This window comes from Cyprinodon variegatus, unplaced genomic scaffold (genome assembly GCF_000732505.1).
Source record: "Cyprinodon variegatus isolate N-32 unplaced genomic scaffold, C_variegatus-1.0 Scaffold657, whole genome shotgun sequence".
In the NCBI taxonomy this organism is placed as follows: domain Eukaryota; kingdom Metazoa; phylum Chordata; class Actinopteri; order Cyprinodontiformes; family Cyprinodontidae; genus Cyprinodon; species Cyprinodon variegatus.
Genome location: NW_015151110.1, coordinates 12,711 through 36,361, shown reverse-complemented (window position 1 = coordinate 36,361; position 23,651 = coordinate 12,711). Strand labels below are relative to the sequence as shown.

The 23,651-nt window shown below is 37.1% G+C and overlaps 2 protein-coding genes across 2 annotated transcripts; one reads left to right on the top strand and one right to left on the bottom strand.

Annotated features, from left to right (window-relative positions):
• Positions 1-331: 331 nt before the first annotated feature.
• Positions 332-7,626, bottom strand: tmem182 (transmembrane protein 182). The gene is made up of 5 exons (XM_015393778.1): positions 7,294-7,626; positions 3,373-3,499; positions 2,388-2,486; positions 2,177-2,314; positions 332-710 (listed from the first exon to the last, which is right to left on the bottom strand). Exons 1-5 carry the CDS (start codon positions 7,450-7,452, stop codon positions 487-489), a joined length of 747 nt encoding a protein of 248 aa, XP_015249264.1. The 5' UTR covers positions 7,453-7,626; the 3' UTR covers positions 332-486.
• A 6,504-nt stretch (positions 7,627-14,130) lies between these two features.
• On the top strand, positions 14,131-23,443 carry mfsd9 (major facilitator superfamily domain containing 9). The gene is made up of 6 exons (XM_015393780.1): positions 14,131-14,275; positions 15,730-15,817; positions 18,072-18,115; positions 18,969-19,098; positions 21,563-21,772; positions 21,856-23,443. The coding sequence occupies exons 1-6, from the start codon at positions 14,189-14,191 to the stop codon at positions 22,710-22,712; spliced, it is 1,416 nt and encodes a 471-aa protein (XP_015249266.1). The 5' UTR covers positions 14,131-14,188; the 3' UTR covers positions 22,713-23,443.
• The last annotated feature ends 208 nt before the right edge of the window (positions 23,444-23,651 follow it).

Sequence of the window (23,651 nt, the reverse complement as noted above, 5' to 3'; positions counted from 1 at the left end):
AACCATCTTACTTTTAGAACAGGATCTAAGCTTGAAAATTAATTGTTTTCATCACTTTAAGTCTTGTATGTCTCCTAGGGATTATTTGTATTTTACAGGTTCCCTACAGCATAATCCTTTCAACTCCAATTTTATAGCACATAAAAAGCACACCACACTTTCTTCATTTTTTATTTTTAGAAATGCATTTCTCTTTCTTTGCATTTCACTTTTATGTACTAATCTGTGTTGGATATGTCACACAAAGATAAAAAACAGATAAACAAAAAAAACTTATAAGTTTTAGGTTATAAGAGAAACCTCAAAATTTTTAAGGGTATAGCTACTTTTCAAATGCACTCTTTCTCAGGCTGACTTCTATTAGCTCCACATAAGAAAACAAAACAAAATGTTTCTCTCAGATCAGTGTGTTCAAATTTAACAGATTAAAACAGAACGTCCAATTGACACAGCATCTTGCATGAGTAAAAACAGTAAGCTTTTCATTCAGTGGTGGATCCGAACAGTTCGACCGATGAGCAGAAAAAGCAGGCCCGCCAAGAAGGAGAAGAGGACGCCGATGGGGGCAAACACAAAGGACAGACCGTAGCTTAGGGTCAGTGTGAAGTCTGGACAATGGTGAGAGCGACTGTGTTCAATGTAGGTTTGGATCACATCCAGGGCCTGAAGCCACACCACATGCATCACCACAACACCCAGCAGGAAAAAACCTGTTGGTGAAGAAAAGAGGTGAGACTTGAATCTTGCAAAGTTTCATTCTAAGCATGGGTGTCTGGACACGATGGTCTGAACATAATACTCAATTCTAGCTCTGTAATGTTTTCACCTTTAAATCTAACTGGTTGAACTTTCCCAACAACCAGCCTTTGCTCCTCTGTCCCCTTTAGCATATGGATGACCTCATTATTTATCCACAATGAACTAGTTTAGTAATTTAACGTCTTTCTCATCTTAGACTTAAAGACTTAGAGTTAGACTTTATTGTCATTTTGTACATACACAGTGTATACAAAACGAAATCTTAAAATCTAGCTTCACAAAGCCTAATTTTATATCCTGCATCAGTATATTATGTTTATCTCAGATATTACACAGGTAGTCCAAATTTTCTTAGGATTTTCTTTCTTCTGTCAACTTTTGCCATAAGTAGTTCAAAATTGATCTCTGGGTAATCAGTCACCTGTGATGGCTCCAGTGTTCGAAGACACAGAGACAACTAAACCTCAGCCATGTAAATGTGAATCAAAAGTGAGCTAAAAGTAAAAATAAAAAAAAAGAAGAAAGAAAAAAAACCTGAAATGTTAGAACTGTAAATTTACAGTCATATGTTTGTATTATCGTTTTTATATATATTTTTACTGTTTTTCAAGGCTGAACTTAACAAAAAAATGTCTACAGAGCTGTTCTAAATGAAATTTCTTTTTTGTTTTACACTTGTGTAAACAAAATGACAAATAAATCTAAGTCTAAGTGCTATATCCATTGCAGAAACAACAAATGCAGTAGTAAGAAAAAAGGTGTTTGCTGGCCAACAATAAGGTGGGTCCACCTCACGTAAAGTCAAGAATAATTAGAATAGCTTCTAAAACACATCATTGTTTTTGATGGTGTTCACAGGTTGTCATGTTATGTGCATCAAAAAGCTAAACTATAATTTTCTTTTAGTAAAACCCTGCAATACTACTGTATTGGCCTAAAAAAAAAAGTGTATTGGTGGCAATCAGATGTAGAAAGGTGACAAACTTAAACCTTCTGTTGTGTTTTTCTTTTCCCTTTTGTCTGACTTAGACAATCAAAATTGTAAACCCTTCTGCATCTTACATTTAAACAGTCCTGCAACCTTTTAGCTCACTTTGAATTCTTATAGGAAAGAACACTAGTCTTAAACATCCTAAAATAAAAAAGCCTGTTTGTCTCGCTATTTAGCTTGAGTATTAGATAGAACTTGACCTTATTTTACCAACACAAAAATAAGAATAAGACATCTTTTTTTTATAGCCATTATTGATTAGCTTGAAAGAGTAAATTAAACTGAAGATGGGTTAATTTATGCCAGGATACAAGTTTGATTTCTACTAATTCATGATCTTTAGAGAGTTATGCACATTAATACCTTTCCTGTTCATATTCACTCCAGGAGATGGCTTTTATTTTTTATACCCTGGATTAAACTCACCAGATGTCAAGAAGAGTCCACCTCCTGCTTTGTACAAGCAGTGGTTAGCAAAAGGAGCCGCACAGATTATGAGGAACCCTCCAATAGCTACCGTCGCCACACTAATAAGCATGAAGACACTCCAGAAGCCTCTGTAGACTAAACAGATGAGATGTTAACCTGCTGCTCAGAACAGCTGCATCATTTCTTTAATTGTATAGATAGTACTTACTGATAGCTGAATTATCATTTGTTGTGTTGTTGGTAGGACTTTCCTGGGGGAATGGGTACAGGTAGGAAGGGTAGCAGGCTTTTACAAAATTCTTGTTTGCTGCAGAAAAAAAAAAGATATGCACATATTTCTAAACCATAACTAATGGATGCATCAAACCAAGTTAACAGAAATTAGTTTTACTAATCTGATAACCTACAACATTTTTTTTTTAATTTTTTTTTTTTACTTAAAGATATGCAACCTACTTTTCATTACCTAGTTGATGCTTTTCATAGTTATAACTTGTTTGAAATTCTGAAATTATAACTTCAGAGACCATGTCTGGTTATAGTTTCAATTTTCAAAGTCACCATTAAAAAAGCAGATGACACACAACCAGCTGATAGGCAACATGAATAACATCACATGAAGCTGCCTCCTTCAACCAGTCACATGAGAAGTTAGGGGGAATTCTATCGACGATAACAGACTTAAATAATCTACTCCTACTCTGTAGGAACTGATGACACTTTTTAACCTCAGCTTAGGGTGACAAAGAAATAAGGCACACAATTGACCAACTTCTTATAAGATGATTTTACTTTAATTGCACCTTTCAAGTAATCTACAGTAAGTATTAGTTTTCTGAAGAGTCTGTCGATTCTTTATCAAACTTGTTTTAACAGACAAGGCAAGTTTATTCATATAGCACATTTTAGTAGCACAACAGTTCAAAGAGTTTTACCTGAGAAGAAAAGTACTTTGCAGTGGCATATAGGCAACATAAATAATTAAAAATAATAATGATAAATCATCAAAATAATATATATAAAAGAATTAAATATCAGTAATTTTTCAGTGAGATCATTTAAATGTCTAAGGGTTTTTGGACACTAAGGTAAAATTAATCTGAAACAGGAGTAACTCCTCTTAACGTTTCAAAAAGATGTAAGCTTAGTGATAAAAGAGGCTAGGTCTAACAAAAGAACTGTTGCTCACTCACAGAACACAACTGCTGCCGTCTTGTTTAAGTTGCTATCAAACATCTGTCCAAAGTAGCAAGTCCAGAAGAAACCAGAATGATATGAAATTGTATCACCGCCTTCGTCGTGCACCACATCTGCAGCTAGCTGAAAAAAAATGCACAAAAAGGTTGAAATTAAGGTATATAAGGAATATGTTTACGTATCTGCACTTCATAGTTTATACAGTGCCTCTTGAAAACTTTTAAAACACAATGCAATGGTTTTATTTACGGTTATCAGTACAAGATGTTTAATACCAATGCACATCACATATTTCAGATTGTCATTATTATTTAAATTGTTATTTATTTATAATTTTTTTCAGGTTTTTTTTTTTTTTTTTAAATTGTTATTTATTTATAATTTTTTCAGCTTTTTTTTTTTTTTTTTTTGCTGGTACATGTCTTCAAAACCCTGTATTTAATTTGTATTTTGTCGTCATGTTGAACTCATGAAATATGGTTGTAGCATTTGCTGCCACTCTGTCAGAGAGCAGCTGCTAAGGCAGGTCAAAGGTTGAGCTGAGCAAGGCTCATTAACCTCTGGTTGGTCTTTCTTGGTGCCAACTGAGCTCTCAGGATTTCATATATATTTAGCAGAAATAGTGAGAATGGTTTTCTCACTTTTGTTGTCACATAAAAAAAAATAAAAATAATTGTGGTGAACAAGCAATATTCAGTCATTTGAAAAAGATTATAGGTAGACATACTTAACATGTTAAGGCAGGTAGGTCCTCTGTGTCCTCAAAATATGTTCATATACACTGATCTACATCTTTAATTAATGTGAATAGAACTGGTGTTAAAGATTATTACAAAGTATAGCATAGAAGTAAAAATTTGCAAAAGCTTTTCTGACTTATGCTCTTTATATAATTTCAATTGAATTAAGTCTATAGCTTAACCTGGGGAATTCCAACATGCATCAATGTCTTGATTGAAAATATTTCCTTGTACTTCTGGCTGAATATGTAGGGTTTTTGCTACGCTGAAAGGCTAAAATCTGGATGTATTCTTCAACTATCACTCTAAATCCAGTTCTATCGATTTTTCCTCGTCATTCCTCCCAATGCATAATGCTGCCACCATCTTTCAAGAAGGTGTTGTCCTTTTATAAAATTACAAAAGCTTACGATTTCTGCAGTTTTCTCAGAGTTCAGTTCTTGTGCCATAAACCACAATAATAATTTTGGACATTACGAACCAATATCCATGCTTTATATTAAACATAACCATTGGTTTAGGAGGAATAAGATTTGCCTGCTGTTTGGACACTAAAGCTTCTGCAACCCTCCCCCGGCCCAAGACACTATCACAAGACTCTCCTATAGATTTGTACCTTTGCTTCCCATGGTGCCTTGATGTCAAAGCTACTGTCTTAGGCTTTTCTCTTACTCTTTAGCCTCTTTCCCACTGAAAATACCAGGTTAAAGAATGTTTTTCAAACATTGGATGACCTGCTACCAAACGGCATTTGGCTCTCTTCCCACTGGCAAAAAAAAGCTAGGTCTAACCACTAACTTGCAAACTACATGGCATCTGTCCTCCCCGTTGCTGTGTTCCTGCTGACTCTATCACACTGGGTTAGTGTTAATGATATCATCCGTGGAACGGGAATCAGGAAAGTAAACAATGGAGAGCAACATGTAAAGAAGCCCGTATATGCTTTATTGTTTTGCTCTTTTATCTGTCCTACTCCCTCTTACCAGTGCTGTGCGTTGTTTATCGAATATAAACAGATTTGTTTCAGCTCGGTAGATCAGACGTGACTGGCGGGGTGAGTTGATATCCGTATGTTGGGCTTAATGGCATCATGTAATTTAATGTTTCAACCCAGGTCTGGTGTTCCCACAGCATGTCGAACAAAGCTGAGGTGATTTTCACATGGGTCGCTTGCCGAGTCATTTGACCCGGTTAGACACACGTCAGTGAGCTGTTCCCACTGCCACTAAAAACCGATTGTTACTGGGTTTAAACTGGTTTTTTGGCCAGTGGGAAAGGGGTATTTCAGAAGTGGTCAGTTCACATTGGAGACACCACTATGGCCCATGTCTAGGGGGCAGAGGCTGCATCTAACCATAGGCTAAGTGCAACTGATGGCTGACATTTAGAACACAACTTCTGCAAAACAGATGGTTTGCAATGTTTCTCTTTGAGTTCATAAACTTTCAGATGCTTGAAAAGGCTGGAGGAGGGGAGCCTCCCTTATGTGTGGTACATGGAGCAAAGCAAACCCCTAATGTGTGTGACCCACTGCTATGCTGCTAGATGCTGGAGAAAAAAAACTCAAATCTTCCAAAGGGGTCAGCAGAGGTAGAGGTCTTGCATATTTAGAAACAGATTTCCAATTAAACAATATGTCTTTTTGATTTTTGATCATTTTCTGTTTTTACTGTTGGGTAAAGAGAAGTTAACTAAATGAAACAACATGTTTGAGCTCTTGCTTATAAAGCTAAAACAAGCTTTATTTAGCTAAGGGTTTAAACACTAATATAACATAATTGTTCAAGGGTTTTCTCATATGCTCATTAGAATTTGATTACCAAATATGATCAAAACTAATTTAATGAGAGTCCATGTTTACCAGCTATAAGGTCAATCAAAAAGATTAATCAAGTAAAGGTTATTGATTAAGCAAACTATCTAATAAAACTTTACTGATTGGATTTGCACTGTGAATTTGTTTGAACACATTCCAATTGCTCTAAATTAATCAAACGCTAATTTGATCACATTCAAAATTCTTCAAGATTATAAAATCAATGTTAAACTGAGATATAATTGCATCATCTCAGATGATTGTGGTTTTCAACCTTGTTTTTCCTTCTTTTTTTAGTCTAATTGAGTTCCACTAGTTTTAGTCAAGATTTTTACACAGAAATATGTTTTACTTAGAGGTGAAGGAATTCTGCTAATAAACTCATATTTTGGATGAAAGTGGTGGTGATTTTATTCCATATATGTGCAGAGTTATCTTTTTGACCATGATTTGAGCTCGATTCACACTTTCATTGTTGTTCTAACACACAGGCAGTAGGGCATATGTTCACAAACAATATATGAGTCTATTATTATCTAATTAAAAAGCATATTTACTGGTTACAATATAGTGTTTAATGGGTATCTGGATAAAGAGGACTGAATATCAACAAATGTCTTAGTTTTATGATTTTAGTTTTTTTATTCCAAGGCAGTTTATACATTTGAATTCTATATTTGGTTCCCTTCCATGTCACATAAAATTCCAATCAAATAAATTTCAGTTTGCATTTGTAACATAATAAATAAAATAAAATAAATCAAGGTACAGTTATCTATCTTTTAAAGCTTAAAGCTTCATAAGTGACTAGACTTGTAATACATCTCCATGTAGCATGCATACCCAACGCCACATTGGTTTTATTGCCCTGTTGGCCAGTGTTGCTGTCACTACAAGCTCCCAGTGTGGAAGCAGGAAAGATAAGTATGTTCTACTCGGTGATATATAATACACCATCATACCTCTGTGACTACAGGGACTTGTATTTCTATCTTGGAGGCACATGGTACAAGCTCTGTCTAAATCACTGCATATCTGCACACACTCTACATTAAACAGAGTCAGATTACATGAAGGGATCCCTCCCTCTACAGTCCAGCTGCTGAAAACGTAATCAGGACAGCTGATCACTGTCTTTAAGAGCAGATTTGTATATCTAGTTTAAAGTCGGTGGCTAGTTGAGCCGATAACTTTAATTTAATACAGTGACATAAATATAGAGAATATAAATATATATATAAATTTGTATTTATATATAAAGAAAAAAATAAAGTTCTTGTTTAGGTAGTAGTGTCACTTTAATACTATTTGAGACATATTGAAATGATTTGATTTGAATCTGTTTAGAGTCCAGAACTCACCGTTATTGTCAGTCCTCCGTTGTCTTCAGAGTCTTTACTGTCTGGGCTGCAGGTTTCTGAGCCTATAAGCCAGTAATCAGTTCCAAAAGAAAGGAAGGTAAACACGGCTGCCAAAGCCCCAAAGACCCCAGCAAAACACAATGCCACGCTAAGCTTCATGCTCCACTCTCTAGATCCTCAAACCTGGTTTCCTTCCTTATAGATTCAAAAACACTTAGTTTGATGGGTTTCTACCCTGTTCAGTTATGTTTCACTGGGTTACGAGATCTTCAGTCCTCTTCACTATCTGTGTTATGGGAGGACAAAGTTGTCCACATGATTCCCTTGGACCTTCCAATGGGGTCCGAAGCCAGCCCAGTCCCCCTCCCTTCCCCTGGGCTATTTTTGACATCTGATTGAAGGCGGCTGCTCCTCTCCAATGTGGCGCTGAATACATGGAGCATTCTGAGAGTGAGAGAGGAGGGGGATTAACAGAAATAACTAGGCAACTGGACACCCAGCATCTAAACGCAGAGGGAATGTCTGAGTGGGGTGAGACTGAAAGAGCAGCAAAGGAGAAGATAATTCAACAACACAAATCTTTTCTCCCCTGCAGCACAACAAGGTGATGATGCCCCTGAGGACATTGAGTTTTAAAGCTAAGAGCCAGAGTTTTCTGTATGTTCTCCCAACTTTGGTCATAGGTTTTTGCTAACTTTTAGCTTTCTTACTTTTACTTGCTCTTAATTTCAAGACAAAATCTACCCACTCAAAGAAAAGCTTCTACATAACATAAGTCCCACCTAATCAGATATTATTTTATTTGTTGCTTTTTGCTATTTATTTGGATTGTTCAATATTGTTCTTCCTTCAAAAGCTGTAGCCAAAAAAAAAAGTTTAAGCCATATGTAAGAATACTGCAGGAATTAAGGATCTATAAAACTCTAGACAGTCTTTTTGGAGAGAAGCAGGGGAGGCTTCCTAAATATCATTCTTTATTCTGCCCAAGATAAACAGAAATTGGTTGATATAATGCAAGCTAGATGATACTCAAATCCAAACAATATTCCCAGTGTGTTTAAAAAGTTTATTGACAGTAGTTTTTTATGAAATGACATGAATGAAGTCAGAAGAATTGGTAGCAAGCTTGAGTTGGCAGATGAAGGTAGAACCAGCTGGTGACAGGCTGAACTGGTTGATTGAAGGCCTGGGAGGGCAGATCACAACTGAACAGACTGGAAGCAGATAGAACAGGGAGAGGCAAGTAACCAGCATGCTCAAAAAACAACTGAACGTGACCCACTATGCTCTAGATTATGTGTTATCACAGTAACTTTTAGTTATGTTTACATGGACATGAGTAATGAAATTACACAGATTGAACTAAAAATGTGTGATATTAAAAGCCAATCGATCATATTCAGCATGGTCCTAATGAAGTTCTTATCCGACTGTGTGCAATCAGAAAAGTTTGACCGTTGTCTACTTAAAAAAATTAAGGCAACAAAGTTTGAACTTTGTTGAAGTTTCACAAATCAGAGAAAGGAGTGTCTAGGTGTTGTAGTTTTTTTAATTAGAGTAGATTAAAGATGCTGAAGGTAAGGAAAAATGAAGTGGAATCGCCATTTATTCAATAAAACAAATGAAATCTTAAAAAGAAAACAGCAGGAGTCCATAGACAGGTCAGGCAAAAAAGATCAGGCGGTAACAGGCAGACTCAGTGGAATAGAGGAAGAACAGGTCAGGTAATCAGAAACCCTAAGCCAAGGTAACCCTGAATCACTCTCACCACTGGCTCGAGAATAATCTTGAATGATGACTGGAAGCAGGCAGGTTAAAACAGGTCAGATGGGAACAGGAGGGCTCAGTAGTTGAGAGGCAGAACAGTTCAGGATCAGGTAATGAGAAACCCTAAGGTAACACTGAGACGCTCTCACCACTGGCTCGAGAGAATAATCTGGTGCTGATGACTGGTTAGAGAGCTGTTTAAATAGAAGCAGGAGCAGGTGGATCAGATGAACAGTAACGAGAAACTGGGCTGAATTAGACAGGTGAATGAAATGAGTAATTAAGCCAGTCATCCAGGCATATACTCTATCTTGAAAAGTATCTTTTTTTTTCCTTTTCTCCTTTGCCAGTTAGTTTGCTGTGTAATCAGTTGTTTTAGATTTTCCATTTAGAGACTGTCTCACATTTTATTTGCTTCTCTACTTTGTTTTCTTGGCCACTTACAATGACTGCCTTTGTCTCTGTGCTTTACATTTTTTAGCCCCTTTTCCTGCAAATATTTTTATAGTTGTTTCTCAATACCGCTTTTGCACATGTCATGAGTCCCCTCATAGCCTCCATAAGCACAAATATTTAGCAGTGAGTCCACATATGAGCATTCTCCAATTAGCACACTCATGTGACCAGTTCACTCTTTTCTGCATAAGTTTGCTTGTGCCTAAGCAACAGCAGAAAACTTATCAAAGCAAAGAATACTGTATCTCTCTGTCAAAATCGAAACAGAGCAAGATTCTCATCCTAATTCTATTTTTATGTTTTACATTTCTGTAAATGGGCAGCTTTGTAAAGTTTCTAAGATTTATCTTTAATCAGACCTCAGTTTACATGGTAAACAAAAACCTGACTTTGTCTATTCTTTTTTGTGGTTCTGTCTTTTTTCCTTTCTTTTTTTCTTTTCACACATATCTGCTGCCAAAAATATGTGTACCCTGGTTGTTTTAGCATTTTTATTCTCTACTTTCAAACTGAGAAGTTGGAAAGCAGGAGCAGAGTTAAAGTTTACAATGTGCCTACACGTATGGAAAATCCAAACAGGCCTCACTTCTATATGTAGAAAATAAGGCCTATACCCTTAATAACTGCTTGTTTGCATGAGGTTGTTGCTATTTTCACTTCAGGGAATGAAATTTTCAACCTTTAAAAATAACCAAATGCCAAGTCTGGCTTTGTTGAGGGCATTTAACACATTACTTTGAACGTTCTCTAACTGAGGTCCTGTCTTATGTTTTTATTTACAATTTGACTTTTTTTTCTGCTGTATTTATTAAATAGTTTTACATAATTTCAATATCTTACTTCACCATTAGTTAAAAGTCTGTGTTCAGAAAATAGCAATAATTTCAAAAGGAGCAATCATCTTATAAACCAGCAGGGGGCAGACAAACCTAAACAATCTTTATTAATAGTAGCATTGAAGAAAACCATAACAATATATAGTAAAAATAATTTATTGTGCTTTGAATCTAGAATCAGTAAAAAAAAAAAAAAGAGAGAGAAATCTATGTTACTTATATTATTAACTTGTTAACTAGCACATGTTAAATTAGGCGTTTGCGGTTCTAAGCCTTAATTGTCCTAACGTTGTCTACAATTTGTCTTGTTAGTGAGCCTTGAGCAGCAGTTGTGACTTTTTTGGAGGATTTAGACCACTTTTTAGGGACTTTTACATTTCCCTCTTAAAACAAGAGGTCAGCACAAATTGTTATTATTATTACTTTTCTTCTTTGGGAGGACAAAAGTAGATTTTAATTAACTGTAATCTATTTCATGATGGTTTGACATCGTAGTTCCTTTCAATTTATTTAGTTCATTTCAATATAAATCAAAGTTAATAAAATGAACCTACTGTTGGGTTTTGTTTTCTGGTCCTTCTGATACATATATGATCATTTTAAAAAATATGTGTCATTTCTTACAAACTTTGTAATTTCACATTATTTGCAAAATCTCATGGTACATAAAGGCAAAGCAAGCTTATCTATATAGCACAGTTCTATACAAGGACTATTCAAAGTGCTTTACATGAATTATACAGTACAAACTAAGAAAAATAAAAGTAGAATAAAGGCAAATAAAGATTAAAAACAAATGAAAAGCAAGTAGTAAAGCAAACAAAACAGTTGAACCCAAAACGTAAACTAATTATACCTCAGTTAACAGTTTTACTTCAACATTCAAAGGCAGCTCTGAACAAATGGGTTTTCTAGTTCTGGGTGGACTGGCTAGGCTGGAACTAAAATACCTGAGTGGTCTGGGAGGTTGATACACTGACAACAAATCTGTTATGTATTTAGCTGCTGATCCATTCCGTGATTGACTGACAGAAGGATTTTAAAGTCCAGGTCTTTGCGCATCATGACACCAAGACTTTGGCCATGATCAGTGGTTTTTAGCTGTAGTAGCTGAAGCTGCAAGCAAACTCTGGATCTTTCCTGCTTTGTTTTTGTGCATAATCTAGCTAAGTTTATTTTACTTAATTGTCTAATATCTGTTATGAAATTATGTTTTTTGGTTATTTAGTCATGTTCCTTTATTTTTGGTTAGTTATAATTAATTTAGGTTAATTATTTTTTATAAATAGGCAGTCAATTGTAGGACCAGCATGCATCTGGGTGGGCCTATGGTTTTTTTTACCAGTGCAAGAGAAACATGGAGGAAATGTTTGTCTTTTTGTTTGCTTGCCTGAGGAAAAAATAAACTGACAAAACTAAAGGAGTTTATCTGGAACATTTTTTCTTTTGCCTGCCTTAAATAAGTCCATGGTGCATCTGTGGCCTTTGTGGATTTTCACTTTTTTGAGCCATCAAAGCTGGGCCACAAAAGTCTGAAAATTATTACCAGTTTTGTTTTTATTCAGTTGGAGAAAATTATGGTGCATCTATCTGTTCTAAGCATCTAAGCATCTAGCCAGTGCTCTGATGGATTCATAGTCACCTGGTGACACTGTCATGTAAAGCTGTGTGTCATCTGCATAGTTATGGTAACTTGCCTTGGTGTTTGCTATAACCTCAGCTAAGGGGAGCATGTAGATGTTGAATAGGAAAGGCCCCAGAATGGAGCCTTGAGGAACCCCACATATGATTTTTCTGGACTCTGATATAAAGCTCCATACTCACACAAAAAAAGTGTCTGTCCTTTAGGTAGGATTCAACTGGATTTAAACCAGAAAGGCCAACCCAGTTTTCCAGATGCTCTAATGAAATCAAGTGATCAACAGTACGAAATGCTGCACTGAGGTCCAGTAATACAAGTACTTTGGATCTTCCAGAGTCTGGATTTATATGTGTGTCATTTAACACACTAATCAGAGCAGTCTCAGTAATGTGTTGGCATGGAAACCTGACTGGAAGACATCAAAGCAGCTGGTCATTAATCAGAAGACATTTAACTGTTGAAACACAACTTTTCAATAATCTTACTGATAAAGAGGACGCTTGAGATTGTGTAGTTTTGAAAGATTAGTTTGTCCAAGCTTCTCTTTTTCAAAATCAGTTTGATAACTGTTGTTTTTAAGGCCTGGGGGGAAACTGAACATTAGGGTTGTGTTTATGATTTGAAACAAATCAGAGACAAAAATGACTAAAACTGTCCTTGAAAAGCCTGTGAGTAAAAGACCAAGACAGCAGGAAGAAGCAGGCTTATCTGCTGAACAGCTTCTTCTAGATTTTAGCAGTTTGATTGGCAGGATTGGGACATTTTAACTGAGTTTATTCTAACTGGAGACAGTATTGGTACTGTGTTGACCAGGGGCGGAGCTAGATGGGGGGCCAGGGGTGGCCATGGCCACCCTTAGCCAAACATTGGCCACCCCTGCGGCCAACCCTCTGGCCACCCCTGCCATTTTTTACCTCTTATACAGATGGTGGCAGCAGTAATACTCTCAAGTGGAATGTTCAAAATATTAAAAATCTTCATATATCAAAAATTACTTGACAACAACAACACTGTGGTTAATTTGGTTATGCACATCAATATACTAACATTAACAAATAAATACAGAATTCATGCTCTTTTCAGAGCTAGATTTTGTTGTATGGGGTAAAGAAAATATTATGTTTCTGCAAGTCATCTAGGAGTCTTCAGTGAAATCATAGATAACTATTTTCATAAAAACTTTATATATAACCAATTTATGTTGATATTAGTTCTTGTAAATATCACTTTTATGCAGAATGATTATTGATAAAAGTAGGTAAGTGACGACAATGGAAAAGATGTTTGCCCCAGAACTCAAACCGGAAATTATTTTATCCACTATACCTTTTATCTAGAAAGAAAGAATGTTTAAATATATGCGTCTATTAGCTAGCAAAGGCTGTAGGAAAGGATAGTTTGTCTTTATTTAGAAAAATGTGGATGTTTTGCTCATTAATTTTCCTGTTGGAACAGTGTATTTTGACCCTGAGGTTCGGCCACCCCTCAGTGTACAGTGGTTATTGCCTGGCCACCCTTACTGTACGAAAAGGTTCTGGCTACGCCTCTGGTTGACATTGAAGTACAGACTGCTTTAGGACTACATTTTTTTCTGTAAAAACTATGCCAAAAAAAAAAAAAAAAAAAGACGTCCTTAATGACTAAATGAGTGTTGATTTTTTTTTTAAGTCCTATTGAAGATGCTGAAATCCAGCATGTTATTTTAAACATTTAGTTTGATCAAAGTAAAACAGCAGTGCAGATGAAATATGTAACATTCTGATAAATTGCAATAAACTAAACAAAACAACAACAGATTTTTAAACAAAACCCAAAACGTAAAAAAATTGAATAGTAACACGTTTTCAATGCAGAGAAAAAGGAACCAAATCTGTGACGCAATTGGGCGATACCATGTTCGCGGGACATATGGGGTAATCTCTACATGAAGAGTTGGTCATCCCAAAAAAATAAATAAACTTTTACTCCTGTAATAAAAATGGACGGTGTAATTAAAAGTTGATATATTCATTTAATCTATTAGTTTCAATACATTACCTTAAACATTTCTGCTTACAAGAGACGGTTTACCCGAACCCCCTCAGAATGTGTGGTGGAGCGGCCCACCGGCTCAGAGACGTGTACGGTGTTTGCTAACAAACGAGCCGGATGGAAGCTTCCGCCTCGGCTGAGAGCTTGCTGTCACCGCGGGAGGATGAACAACCATATATGTAGCACTTTATCCCTGAAACTGAAAAGCCGAAGGGGGATCATACACTGTATCTATGTGGTGGGCTTCATGGTGAGTCAGGGACTGTGGGTCTTTTAGCTGCTTTAGGTATGTGGGTGAGATGTTAAATCAATGACACTCAGTCTGGACAGTGTTTCATAACTCAGGTGTGATGTCAGATATGTACAGGTAGCTGCAGATTACAACCAGTTCTGTCTTCTTCTTCTTTTTTTTAATTTTTATTTTTATTAAGATATGACATGGGTATGACAAAAAATTAAATCAATTTAAAGCCTCCCTGTTGCTGTAATTAGAAAAATTATTAAGAAATCTGAGAATATTAAGTTGTTTTCACACCTCTAGTATGTTCCAACACGATGCTAAACTCCTGAGAGGATTATACTGTAAATGTATTATACTGTAACCCCCTGATCATTTCCTTAAATGAAGGTTTTGGGTCACCTCTCGGATTATAAACAATTTAAACCTCAAAAAGTTCCATTCTCCCTATGAAAGATGGAGAATTTAATATATTCTAGAGATAAAGGGGAGAAGATAGGAATGTTACCTAAGCTGTAACAAAAATGTAATAACAGGATTCTGTTAGAAAGCTCTATGAGTAGCTGTGTGCCTCCAATTAAGTGTTTGGCAAAAGCTGCTTCAATCTCAGCAATGTAGAAAAACAGGATGTAGCTGCTAACAGGGCTGTTTGTATGAACTTTAACGCTGATTCATTATAACATAGCAGATTATCTCCATTTTTCACCTGACTCCTCCTTCCTGCATGGATTAAAGCTGCTGTCAGATCATCATGTGACCATCAATATTCACTCAGCATAAAAGCAAATCACATATTCTTCACAAGTTTGCTACTTTGCAAAAATATGCATTTAAAATATATTTCTGTAAATGTAACATGAATGTATCTATAAGACGTCTTTGCAGGTTTGTTTGGTGTGTGTCTGGTTGCCCTGAGAAACATGAAGTTAGATTAGCATGGCTGCTGATTTAATTTCAGCAGCCATGTGAAGTACTGCATCTTTCAGGATACAATAAGTAGCTTTTCTCCTCCTTAGTACTTTATCTGATGCTGTTAAGTTTTTTAATATATATATTTTTTAGCTAAGATGACAGATAATAGAAGTGAATCATCCTTTTTTGTTTATTACTGTAAATTAACAGTGGGAGAATTTTAATCTTAGCATTAGTAATTGTTTTTTATCTGATCACAGGGTTGTTTTGTTCTGTTTTGTATCTGTAGAGCACTTTGCAGTGTTCTATAAAGGGCTGGCTAATTTAAATGTTTTCAAATATGCTCTGCAATTCTTATTCAAGAGATTAGATTTTGTTCAATTAAAAGAACTTTTTGAAAAATGCTTTTCATCAAACAGACCTTTTTGTTCTCTAACAGATCATCATCTTCAAGAATATAAAAGTGTTGACCTCTGGTTTTGTTTGATGTTTATTTATGATTCTTTTCATCCTGTTTTGTTTTGAGCATAGTTTTAATCTCATGTTTTCTGCAGGACTTGTTCGGGGTGAGCATGATCATCCCACTATTGAGCCACCATGTAAAGGCTCTTGGAGCAAGTCCCACAGTGGCTGGAATTGTGGGTAAGTTTAGGTTTCGTATTGTTGATTTATGTAGCAGAGGTAGAGGAGAGCTCAGCTTTAAGTTTCAGCCTGATGCTACAAAGGCAAGACAGAACTCAAGCTAAGTTCATACTGCAGCCTGAAGTGACCAAAATCAGATTTTTTTGCCCATATGTGATCTTTTCATGGCGGTCTGAACAACGCAAATCCAATTTTTTCCAATGAGACCCAGGTCACTTGGCTATTTGATCTTTAATCTGATACGAATCTGATCTTTTCAAGTGTGACCTTTTTCTGAACGGCCGGGTCTCCTTCATCTGACTTGAACGTCATTAATACTCCACAAAGGTCACTTTTCTGCATCTTGCTATGCAGACACGGGAAGTAATGTGAAAAGTAGTCTTTTTTTTAACCATCTTGAAAAGATTGAATTTTTAAGGTTGGGAAAAGATCACTGGATGAGTTCCACTACCATCCATGTTTACTTCGGTAAACACAGAGCATGCTTGCTTGTGACGTCATTGCATCTTCTACTGTGCATTCAGGACACTTGCATTGTATGAATATAGTTCAGACCGGAGATCACGTACAAGTCGCATATATTTGGAAATAAATTTGGATTTCACAAGAAATCGGAATTGAGCATTAAGGCCTGCAGTGTGAATGTAGCCTTAGACACCTCAAATTACTTAGTAATTGATGACTAACAGAATGCTATAAAGAATGATAAAATGAGTAACTTAGTTCATAAAACTTCCATCTTCCACTTAAAATGCAAGTAAAAAAGGAATCAGATTTTTCACTAAAGGTTAAGATGGAAGTAATGAAAGGCAAGTGAAAAAATAATTTTTTGTAAAGCTAATTTTTTAAATGTTTTGTTTGTAATACTTTGTTTTTGCCACTAGAGGCACTCTAAAGGCAAAAACAGATCTTGCCTCTCAGGGCAAGAAAATAATTGAAACCCTGAAAAACTTGGTACATTTCTTACCCAGATTTGTTTTTTCTTGTCTTTCAGGGTAATTACAGTAATTATCTCAAATCGTAATTATCTTATTCTAGAATTGAGCTGCTTAAGGTGGCTGCACATTGGAGTAGACCGCTACAGAAGATCCTCCCTGCCTACAACTATCACCACCTACAACACCTATTTAAAAAAATTGTTACTGCAACATTTAATTTCCCTTTAATAAAGTATTTTTGAATTGAATTAAATGATTATGGAATAAATAGCTGCAAAATGATTCAGAATCTGGCCTTTTTTTTTTTTTACATCAAATCACTGTGTATTGTAGTGGAATTTTATGTGAAAGGCCAACGCAATAAGATGCATGACTATTAACAATTCTAAATCTGAAATACAGATATTTCCACTCATTCAAGTGCATTCAGCCCTCTTTTTGATACCCGTCATTGAAATATTGTTTTAAAAAGAACATGGCTGCAAAGATTGCAAGTTCAGGTGAGAGAACAAGAAAAACCAAACACTTTGAGGAAAATGTTAAGAATCTAGTGTAAGATGGACAGAGAAAATTACAGATCAGTTATTTAAAATGAACCAAAGATGACCTGAATTAGTTAGGTATTGGTCGAGGTTAAAACATCCAGGTAAAATACACGTTAGTTTGTGGTTTTAATGTGACCAAGTAATAGATTATAGAGAGGTGATGGCCAGAAGATGTAGATCCAGTTATTAAGCAACAGTTAAGAAATGTAAAAGAAATTAAAAACTCCTCTAAATTAGTAGGTTTAAACCCTTTTCAAACAAACTGTTTTTTTTTGTTTTTTTTTGTATTTTTGTCTCTTTAGATAATTTAGATTGGATGGATCCATAAAAACAAAATAGTTTTTTGAGTTTACTTGAGCGTATGCAAATGCAAATGATGAAACGAACGCTACAGTCACCTTAAATATTTTAGAGATGATAAATAACTAATAACTTGGACTTTTTTCAATAATATTTGTAAATATCTGTGAACCTTGAAGTGATCTTATGCCTTCAAGTTTATTGTTTGTACGGTAATTTTTTTTTTTAAATGTTTTGTTTGTAATACTTTGTTTTGCCACTAGAGGCACACTAAAGGCAAAAAAAGATCTTGCCTCTCAGGGCAAGAAAAGAATTGAAACCCTGAAAAACTTGGTACATTTCTTGGACTTGAACTTGGACTTTTTTCAATAATATTTGTAAATATCTGTGAACCTTGAAGTGATCTTATGCCTTCAAGTTTATTGTTTGTAATTTGATCCAAACTTAAAACAATTATCACACCTTTTACAGGCTCTACGTATGGAATGTTGCAGCTTTTCTCCAGCACAATAGTAGTGAGTATTACTTTGTTTTTCTCTTTTACCTCCCTTTCTGTGGGACTCCCATGCTAAACAGGACAAGCGCAGTTTTAGTGGCCAAAATGGCTGAATTGCTGGTGGAAACTGAAAACACTAGTCGTTGTGAATCAATTGTGATCACACAGTGGATTCATTGTGTTCACTTGGACACAAACACAAATCCTGATCAGCTGCAAAATTCTTCTTTTATTAAATAAATAACATTCAAACGTTATCCCCACCCCGCAGTGAGGATACTTATAAATGAATTAATCCTTTTGATGCATGAAAGAAGTAAGAAACGGTGCACAATAGGTTTTGACATCTCTAGTTGAATTCTTAACCGCCTTCTGCTGCGGCTGCCGTCAGCTCCTTAAATTAGTTTAATTTTCAGGGATCATGCGACCAATTAAGAACAAAGAGTCATCTGTTGGTGCCATCATGCAGACCGGCTGGATCCCCATCAATGTAGGGATGATATAAACAGCTAGGCCACTATGGTAATCCCACAAGTTTCCATCCACAGCACAGAGTAGCTCAGCTGCTCCTCATTTCACTGTTTCATCATTGTTGTGTATCTGTGTGAGAGAGAGAGAGGGAGGGTGAGAATCGAATAAATCCACAGCTGCACGGCACAGAGGAAATGTAGAGGTTTTTCAAATTTCTTTCTAAATCGTTTGATTTTTCAGATGTAAACATTTAGTCACTTTATAGACTAAGAGGAAGAGAGAGTAAGAGACAGGCTTTTCTTTGTCCTAAATCTGTTATTGACAATTTAAGAACACTTTTATGTCCCAGGTTTTAAGATCTTGTAGATACGTCCCTGAATGGGTTTGCATTTGATTGGCAGGGCAGCTGGAGCGACGTGGTGGGGCGGCGCTACTCCCTGCTGACCTCTATCCTGCTGAGCGCCTTCGGCTATGGCCTCCTTGGGATTTCTACAAGCATCACTTTGTTTGTGCTTGCAAGAATACCTGTAGGTGAGTTAAAGGTCTCACATTTGATCACATTCCAACCACCACCTTTAATGTGATTCATATAGACTTAATGTGACAGATCAATCTAAAGTTATGGGTAACTAAAGTGGAAAGGAACTCCATCGATTGCCTATATTTGCGTACCGTTACATGGTTGCTGGGGGTCGCTTACTTCCTTTTTAAAGTTTCCTCTATAGTAAACACCTCCTCTAAATGATGATGTCAGAGTCCCTGCTCCCTGGCAGTTCTTTCTATAGCCATCTTTTGCAAAAGTTAAAGCTTTTCAGATCTAGAGATTCTCTATTTTGTTCCCCTCAACATTTCTTTGTAAATTAACTCAGGTTTATTCAGATTGGACTGAGCGCTCATGTGAAGATAAACTCCAGATTCCGGTCTTTACTTTAACTAGGCCGTTCAAACTCATGAGTATTCTTTGATCTAAGACAGAGCTTTTAAACTCTGATGCTCATGGGTCGGTGTCCTTCACCTTTTATATGCGTTTCTGCTTTAAAACACATGAGTTGAATAATCAGGTCACTGGCAAATTGTCGCCCCTCCCTCCTTTTCTTAGCTTCCATCCCTTCACCTTTCATGATGTCAACAGTAAGAAAAACAGAGTAGGAGCAGAGCTCCGTACTGCTGTACTGTATCTGGACCGCCCTCAGCCTTACGTACATGAAAAACACTACTCAAGTTGGAAGAACAGCCTTCCAGAAACGACCTACAAAAAAACAAGTTGCTAGCTCTCGTTTTTGTCACACAGACTACTTGTGAAGAAAATGTATTTTTCAATAACTCTATAAAGTTAGTTTGTGCCTATATGTTCTGCCACATAAAGGATTGCAGGAAACCGTGTACATCCTAGCGGCAGCTAGGACTGTACTGATGAAAGGAGGCTTCCTGATTCCTCTTCCTACCTCCTACCTTACTACCAGCACTATTTGGATAGCACTTATGATGACTGTTGGCATACATCCTGTTTGGCTTAAGTGTCCTAATTGATTTTCAGTATTTGGAGGGACCCCTTGACTCCAAATTGAGGAGGAAATTAAGCCTTTTTATTCAGGTGTGTTGGAGTATAGACATATCTAATGGTTGTAGGATTCTGGTACTTGAGGACTTGAGTGTGATCTAAGTCATTCTGTTAGAAGGTTGCTATCCTGCTGCAAGGTGAACCCAGGATTTAGCTCCATCCATCTTCATCTAAATTCTGTTCAGCTTCTCGTATCTCTGTATGAAGCTCTAAAGCTTCTGCAGGGTTACCCCCAGATTCCACATCCTCTGTCACCGCTCAACCCCGCTCACGTATGTCGTGTGGATCCCTTGTGCAGTCATGTTAATCGGTGAGAACTGTGAGAACATCAACCGCTACTCCTAGCATGTCACCGTCCACGTACAGTACGTCTTCTCCGTCCGTCACTGTCAAAACATAGAGCCGAGCTCTTTTTTGCTCCGCTCCTGTCCGGCCAGCTCAAGATCTGCAATTACAATCGCACCAAACAGAAAAAAAACGGCGTGAAGATCCGGTTTGTCAAATTAAAATATGGTAACAACAGATCGGTAACTACAAATTAGAGCATAATTCTTCTATATTCCCAAAAACTTGGTCCGTTTAATTAAATTATTGGATACAAACTATCTGTACTTCAACATACTAGGAAGCAGATTTCTCATCATCGATCAAAATGTTTATTTCATACTAAGATAAAAAGTTTCATCGAATCCAGTCACAACAACTTTCAACAGCGCATTTCGAAATTTCAAAATAAACTTCTTATCGCAGGCATGGATGAAGAGATGCTGAGTTTGGAAATAGAGAACAAACCAATTTTTTCTGGTCCTAATTATCCCTATTACAAAGACCCACAACGAAAAAATAATGTTTGGGAAGAAACATATGTGATTGATGAGTTTTAACTGTCATTAAATGAAGTGTTCATTGCAGCATGTTTAGGCAGGCTTTAAGGAAGTCGGAGCGGAGCAAGATGGGAGGAAACTCGGAGCTGCAGGCTTTGCTTTGCCCAGGCGGTCTGCAGCGGGGTGGGGCGGAGCAGGGAGGTTGTGGAGGATGTGGGATTTCACTGTTACAGTGGACTGCCTCTCTCTAACTTCATTAGGATGGCCATGTCCTTTTGCAGTCGTCCCATTACTTTCCTTGATCAGTCTGTTGTTTTGACAGTGATATGTGAAAGGCATTGCTCGTCTTTTCACCTAAATGTAACTTTTTATCCAATAATCCTTAGAGGCCTTGAGAGCTGGATCTATACCAAAATTAAATTCCACACAGGTGGAGTGAATCTACTAATGAGGGGGCAGTCATTTGTACTGGACTGGTTTTAGTGGTCTCAGAGCAAACTGAGATGCTAAAAAAAATACACATATAAAAACATTTGTAGAAATTCTGCATTATTTTCCTGGAAACTGCTTAAAAGTGAACAAGAGTTTTCCTTCTTTTGTTTGTTTTTAGGACTATTCAAGCACTCATTGTCCATCTGCAGAGCCTTGCTGTCAGACCTGGTGTCTGAATCAGAGCGCCCTCTGGTGATGGGACATTTTAATGCAGCCTCCAGTGTGGGCTTCATCCTGGGTCCTGTAGTAGGCGGCTACCTCACTGAGCATGAAGGAGGCTTTTATACCTCCTCTTTTACATGTGCAGCCATCTTTCTAATCAATGCCGGTGAGCTCAAAATGCTGAGATATTGCACATTTTGTATTATTCTTTAAGAAACTGTTATCTGAAGCTGAGTTTTTGATTTCCAGGCCTGGTTTGGATGCTGCCACAAAGCGAGAAAATAACCGATCGGAACGAAACCAACATCAGCAATAACAGCAGTAAGGTGTGTCACAATGAGTACTGTACCAAGTCTGCACAAAATGGCCTCCATGCAAACAACCATCACTCAGGATTGACCACAGTAACTGAAGCAGACTGTAGATCCGCCCGGAAGCCTCGCCTCAGGTGGAGGGAGGTGTCTCTGCTCCAGCCTGCATGGAAGCAGCTTACCTCAGTCAGCTCCAGGATTCATATGGTGGCTTCTTCTGATATGTGGGACCTCTTTCTCGTGCGTCTGTTGATGGCCATAGCCATTATGCTGTACTACAGTAACTTCTCTCTGGCCATGGAGGAGCGTTTCTCTATGAAACCAAAGATGACAGGTTATCTGATCAGCTACAGCAGCACCTTAGGGGCCCTGGCCGGGTTCCTGGTGGGGCCCGTCACTCAGCTTTACAGGAACAACATGCCTGCTCTGCTGCTTCATTCCACTGTCCTCACCTGTTCGCTTATTTTACTTTACGCCACCGCTCCAAGCGTGTGGCAGGTTGTGCTCACCTCCACCTTCTTTGCCATTTCTACCTCCATCGGACGGACGTGTATCACAGATCTGGAGCTTCAGAGGGGAGGGGCCCACGCCAGCGGAACTCTGATTGGAGCCGGCCAGTCGGTGACAGCCGTGGGTCGAGTTCTGGCCCCGCTCCTCTCCGGTCTCACCCAGGAGATCAGCCCCTGTGGTCCTGCTAGCTTGGGAGTCGTGCTCGCCTTGGCAGCTGTAGGTTTGCTTCTCATCAGAATCCCGAAATGGGATGGTGGAGGACGGACAAAAACAGGAAAACTTTAAAAACTCCTTGCAACTGAATGTTTTTGTTGTTGTTTTTTTACTATGCAAATATATCACTTTGAGAAGTGCAATTATTTGCAGCAGGCAGCTGTAATGGACAGCAAACCCTCAGTGTTTCATGCTGAAGCATGGTTGATGCCATGGGTGCCTCCACTTCCTGCATCTGCTTCTCTCAGGGACACTGGAACCAAAAAAAAAAATCTGTGCAGCTTGGAGCAAAAGGATGCAAAGTTTATTGTGCTTCCAAATTTGTTGAACTTTGATCAAACAGAAACATGCAGTGAGGGCCTTATCTTATTGTCCTGGTTATTGCAATAATCTACACCATGCTGTTAGTTTAGCTCTGTAGGCACTACCTAATTCAAATTTAATGAAGTAATGAGAAGACCACTAATCATTCACTACAAACCTAACAAACTACTGAATTATAAAGATAAAGCAGAGGGGAAACACCACTGAAACTCTCATTAGAGATGCACTGATCATTACTATGTTAATGATTCCCAGACTTAAGTTTTTTAAAAGTTATGTGAATGTTCAATTGATTGTGATTGGTCTTTACAAATTACATGAGCAGCATTTAATTGTTTGAGGTCTTTAAGCTGATTGTCATCATTAATTATGTGTCTTTGTTATTAAATACTATAAAAAAGTTTTACTATTTTAAAAGAAACTCTTGGTTTACATTCTATATCTGTTCAGATTTCCTGTTTTTTGCTCTTAACACATTACTGTCTACATTTATTTATGATTGTTTGAAATATGTTTTATGTTTTTTTTTCTGACTAGCAGTCACTAAATTAATTAAAAACTATCAATTTAAATATATCTTATTTTGCGGTATTGTATTGTCCTGTGAGGTTAGAGTAGCCGCAAGGGCTGCTGGGTGATATCAAGACGGGGAAATATCTCACCATTTAATCCTAGTTTTGTCTCAAA